Source organism: Chlorocebus sabaeus, chromosome 22, assembly GCF_047675955.1.
Source record: "Chlorocebus sabaeus isolate Y175 chromosome 22, mChlSab1.0.hap1, whole genome shotgun sequence".
Classification (NCBI taxonomy): domain Eukaryota; kingdom Metazoa; phylum Chordata; class Mammalia; order Primates; family Cercopithecidae; genus Chlorocebus; species Chlorocebus sabaeus.
The window spans coordinates 28,955,124-28,961,123 of NC_132925.1; the positions used below are offsets into that span (position 1 = coordinate 28,955,124).

The 6,000-nt window shown below is 41.4% G+C and overlaps 1 protein-coding gene across 1 annotated transcript in view; it reads right to left on the minus strand.

Moving 5' to 3' along the window:
• Nucleotides 1-5,361, minus strand: part of MORC1 (MORC family CW-type zinc finger 1) — a 166,717-nt gene extending 161,356 nt beyond the window's left edge. Inside the window, exons 1-2 of the mRNA XM_038002617.2 lie at nt 5,221-5,361; nt 1,606-1,659 (exon numbers count right to left, since the gene is read on the minus strand). Coding sequence (XP_037858545.2) covers nt 1,606-1,659; nt 5,221-5,285 — 119 coding nt within the window. The 5' untranslated portion in view covers nt 5,286-5,361. The remainder of the gene's footprint in view (nt 1-1,605; nt 1,660-5,220) is intronic.
• Between the last annotated feature and the right edge of the window lie 639 nt (nt 5,362-6,000).

Consider the following 6,000-nt stretch of genomic DNA (forward strand, 5'->3'; position numbering starts at 1 on the left):
TTCTCCCTTCCTTTTCTTTATCAACACTGTGCAAACTTTCATCATGAGCCAAACACACATAAGACAGGCTGGACCTGGTCAGGGGGCTGCCAGCTTACAAATGCTGCTCTAAGAATCGGCTGATGGATCACATGTCTGAAGTCAATCTTTCTTTCCCAATAACCCTCTACTAAGAAACCGCTTCCATTGTTCTACTTCTTCCACATTCTGATTTTACTTGTCCTCCTTTGTTGAATGACTGAAATAAACAACTTCAAAGGAGAAAAGACAGTTGGAAAAATCGACAAATGTGTTCTTTCAGACTTTCAGATGTCAAGTTGCTGAAAGTGGGCCATTCAGTAGGAGGCAGGACCGATGACATAAGAAGATCCTTGCTTCCAAGCTTTGAGCAGAAGAAACAGTAGCAACCCTAAGCTCCTTTAGGGAAACTAATCAGAAGTGCTCATCTGCCTTGGCTTCATCCTTATTAGCTCCTTCCAAGCTGAGCTCACGGCTCTGAACAACAGACTTTATTCTTTTTCTCCACTTCCCTCCCTTTTTATGATTCCACTAGCTCAACAGACAGAGTTTCCTAAAAGGAGCAGATGACGACTTTCCACTTAGTGCAGGGCAGGAATTTCTGGATGGCTGGTTAATTGACTACACTTTGTGGTCACACTCTCAGAAGGGTCATCTCCCATCTAAGGCAAAAAACGGGGAACAAATACAAAAAAGCTAAAATACTGTTATCAACCAACGGCAGGGAATTTAGGCTTCTACTGAGAACCTTGATCTAACAACTGCATATTACCTCCTGGATGGACTTTGCTTTCTAAGGAAAAAGTAGGAAAAATCTTCTGTTAAAGGGTATACCAATATAAAACATGTCAAATGCTTTATTCAATTTAACTAAACAAAAAAAAATTATCCCCTCATAAGCTCCCACAAATACACTACTGAGTAGAACTTAAATTGTCTAAGGGGTTCCTTAATCATTAATACCTTTATTGGAGACAATAAAATGTGGTAGTGAGGTTCTGCAGCCAGACAGCCAAAATTTGAATGCCAGCTCTGCCAAATATGAATTATGTGACTTTGAATAAATCATCTAATCTCTCTATGCATCAATTTCCACATATGTAGAACTAGGTAGGATATTAACTCCCATCTCAGAGTGTAGATGCAAGGATGCATGACATAATGCTCTTATATAAAGTGTTTATGTATGTCTGATACATAGTAAGAGATCAACAAGTTAGCTATTTTCTTAACCATACAATTTGCTTCAATGCAGACTTCAATAAATGCCCAAATCCATGTGTAAATTCTCAAGACAAGTATACACTGACATACAATTCAAAAATATCTAAATGAATATGTACTATTAAATGGTTATTAACATAAAAACAGACTTCAAGTTTGATCATAAATAAAAATTAAATAAAGGTCAATAATTCTTTCTCTCAACTATCCTCTTCCCTAGAACACCTTGATTTTGTAGGAAATCAAGTCACAAAACATTCCAGATGGGAAAACATGACATGATCTTTTTATCTTTCCATGTAACTAGACAAGAGTTTGGTCATGAAATTCCCTCAATAAGTGTTGTTCACAGCTGAACCTTACCTTGCATTGTCCAGCAATTCAGCCAGTGCTCCAAAAAGGAAACTGTGAGTGGTGCTGATGAAGAAATGAAGAGAAAACAAAAAGTTAAACCAGGTGTGTAATCAATGTAAAAGCTTTAAGATACTTGCAGACAAACGTTCTCCAGTTCCAGACATCTAATGAATTAAGAAGTTACTCTAGAAACAACTCTCTCAGCACGGTCAAGATTTGGAACTAGATACCCTCCATTATGAAGCCAGGGTTAAAAACACTTTTGCCAAAATATCCTGTCCACTTCTAATAAAATAAAAACTTAAGGGTGTTAGTGTCTATCACTGAAATAAACTTTGACCTTTTAATATTACTTTATAAGCATGTTTTCAAGTGAGTTTTTTCCCCAGAGGATTTTTCATTAAAATTGTATTATTTAAAGACAAAATATTTCTGAAGAATACTGATCAAAATCCTTGCCTACTAAAAGGCCATAAGGCTCCATCTGCAGGCAAAGGAATTGGCAGGAAGCCCTTGCGTGCCTCACCAATCTGTATTTTTCTGGGGAATCTTTCCGCTGAAGCCTGCTCCTTAAATAACCTCAAAAACGGCCTCAGGTCACTCTCTCCTGTACCCTCCAATGCCAAGTCCTCGGTAACAAAATGCTCCAGTCAGCCTTCAGTATTTACAACATTTTGGAGGTTGCATAGTTATCTGAGGGTGGAATCACACTAGCTTAAGGCTCCCAAGCTTGCCTCTAATTTCCTGATGCGGATATTTCAATCAGCAACCTTATCACAGCATTAAGGGAATATTCAGTATGCAATTTTCTTCCTATATTTAGTAAACAGGTAACAGAAGTAAGAGAGCCTCATTTATCAAAAACACATCTGCTCTTCTATACAACAGAAAGCATCATCTGCAATGTCTCGGAGTCTCCAAACACCTCAGGACACAGGACAACACTTTAGCTTAAAATGTATTTTTAAAACACACACACACACACACACACACACACAGAATATATCCCCATATTTTGAAGTTTCAAACACAGAGGCTGATTAAAAGTCTCTTGAGTCCAGTAAGCTTTAAATTTTGTAATTAACAAAAAAAAAGGACTAAAATGTTATTGTTACAAAAAGATGTCCTTCACCCAAAAGAAAGTCATTATAAAAATGGAAAATAGTGTAAAAGAGAAGTATGATATGCTTTACAAAATCAGGACTTTAAATCACAAGCCCTTCTAGGAAATTTAAAGTACATGATTCAATATACAAAAATTCAATACATAAACAATCCTTTAGAAAAGCAACTGCAGTAATTCTGACCAAAACATCAATGAGTTTCTGCACTAGCTCATTCGAGAGATTGTACCTGACTGCCTACCATTGCCCATGTGTACAGGTAGGGTCTTGGATGTCTTGGAGCTCAAGCTGGTGGGGTACATGGAAAACACACAAGCAAACAAACTTATAAAGATGATATTACAGATTTTGACTGGGTGCTACCTTCATAGTAGTGATGGGTAAGAGTAACTGGTAAGGAGGGGCATGGTGGTAGGGAAAGCACCTCTTAGTAAAAGGTATTTAAACTGCGTCCTGAAGGATGAGAGAATTCACTCCCTTACAGAGTACGATAGAAACCTTCTAGCAAGAGCAAGAGATGCAAACACCCTCGAAGCAGAAGAAGAGCTAAGACGACCAGTGAGCTCCACTTATGGTAAAATGGGGAGAACAGCTTGAGATGAGAGCATGACTGGGTCATGCAGGGCTTCCTAGCCCACAGAGAAGAACTTGTAATTGGCTGACATACAACTGGAAACCACTGTAGTGTTTTAAGAAGAGGGGCATAATTTGGTTTACATTTTAAAAAGCTCACTCTGGCAGCTTTCCAGGAAAAGGACCATCGAGCAGCCAGAACGGAAAGCAAAGAACCCAGTTAAGAGGCTGTCTGGAGTAGTCTGGACATGGGATGGTGGTGGTTTGGACTAAAGTCAATGGCAGTGGAGACAGAGAGAAATGGATGATTTGAAACATATTTAGAGAAAGCATGCACTTGATGGATTGGACATAGAGGTAAAGGGAGAAATTTAAAAATCACTCCTTTTGCAGAAGGAAGTCTCAAACAACAATCTATCTAGGCTGAGCTCAGTGGCTCATGCCTGGAATCCCAGCACTCTGGGAGGCCGAAGTGGGAGGATCACTTGAGCTCAGGAGTTCAAGGCCAGCCTGGGCAACATAGCCAGGCCCCATCTCTACTAAAAATTAAAAAAAAAGAATTAGTCGGGCATAGTGGTGCATGCCTGTAGTCCCAGCTACTCGGAAGGCAGAGGCTGGAGGATCACTTGACCTCTGGAGTTCGAGGCTACAGAGAACTATGATCATATCACCGCATCCCAGCCTGGGCCACAGAGCAAGACCCTGTCTCCAAATCCAACCAACCAATCTACCTGGAGGAGCTGAGAAGTCTTCGATTTGTATCTAATTTTGTTGTTACTCCATGTCGCTGTCACTTGTTAAGTTACTACACCACTAGTTGAAAATGGGACTGGGGAAGTGGCTACCACAGGGTGGTTTGGGGGAATGGAGGTTGTGAAGCAGTAGCCACAAAATCCATATAAAACTGAGGGCTGAGGAATTTTTCTGAGATAAAATTCACAGTCCTTCCAGCACCGCACTGAGCATTTTTCTTAAATTCACTCAAAACTATTATTTCTTCATTTGTCTTCCACCTCAACTACCTTTTAACTTTTTGTTCCACCTTTTCCAGCTTGACATCATTCTCTGTAGAGACATAAAAACTGAGTATCTGCTGAATATTGCCTGTTTAACTCTGTTATGTTAAAATTACACAGTTTGTCCCACACAGCAAGGCTGGCCTTCCCTGGCTTTCTTTATACCTCCACTTTTGTGGTTTCAAATTTGGTACATCCCTGATATCAGTCCATATATTTAGTAAATCCAAATAACCAAAAGATGCCAAACAAAAAAAAAAAAAAGAAAGAAAGAAAAAGAAAAACCCTGACGTACCACTGTGAATTAAACAGCACTAACTGCTGTAATTTGCTGTATGGGAAATGGCAGATTAGAGAAAACACCTCTGTCGTTCTCCTCTGCAATCCGAGTATCTGAAATGACACCTGAGAAGCTCTAAAAGGCAGACAGGCACGGCAGAGAAGAAGAAATGACCAAATAACTAAAAGGTGAGATTCCTATCCTTAGAGAGGTTACATTTTTGAAAAGACTCAGGAGGCCACAGAGTTTGAAATCAATATCTGCAAATTACTGTGTTTGAGGGGCAACTTTCATGTTTAAATTGTCAGTGAGTTAGGCCGACTAAGGTTAGGCAGGATTGGTGGAATCACGGTTCTGCCGACCAACAATTAAACAGTTGTGTTAAATGATAAATGGGGGGCCTTCCATCCACTTGGTGTTCACTGAAGAGTACCAAAAGCGTTCAGCCTGGCCCAGAATATATCTTTATCACGCTTTCATGGTTTTAAAAAAGCCTATACAGCTCAAACACATAAATAAATCCATAAATCAAGTTCACTTGTTGAGTATTTCCTCACGGAACCGGCAAAACCTTTCTTCGTGGCGCAGAGACCCTCCCGGACCCCGACCCCGACCCCACCTCGGCACTCACGAGTTGGCGTGGATGAAATCCAGATGCAGCTGGGCCCGCCGAAGCGCAGCGTACCTGTCGTCCATGCCCTCGAACGCGACCCGCGCAACTCAACGGGACAAGTACACCTGACCGGCAGCCGTTCGCCTGCACCCGCCCCCACACCCACGTCCACGCCCACGCGCAGAGGCCGGGCTCAGCAAACACGTGCTCCCCCTTGCGGCGGGACCGCGAAGTTCCCCCTGCACCGTCGACCCAGTTGTCTCCGAGGTTGGTTGTTGCTTGGTCTTGGAGCCACAATTTGAGAATGATGCATCTGAGCTAGGTTTTCCTGGAATTGAGGTTTATGTAACCTTCTCAGACGGTTGTTCCCCACCCTGCTCCTCTCAGTCACTCCCCAGGGGTAAAATGGAGCCCAAAACTGGGATTAGAATTTGATTCGAAATGATTACACACTTACACAAGATTGTGGGGGAACGTGGGCGGCAAAGCAGGACAGTGCGGGGAAGGTAAGTGGGTAGTTCTCTTTGCTTGTCCATTGTGTTACATACAACCAGAGGTAAGGGTGCTCTGTCCTGTAATCCTAGCGCTTACTTTCCTGTGTCTCTTGGGTTGATCATGTTTTTTTCTATTTGGAAGAAAAAATGAAAAACAGAAGTGCCAAGCCGTAGATAATACAAAAGGAAGACTAAAGACAATCAGAACAGAATTTGGACTTTAATATAGAGACTTGTCCCTAGGTGAGAATAGCGGCCCCCACCTGAATGGATCACTAACCTTTTTTACCTGTCAGCTGACATG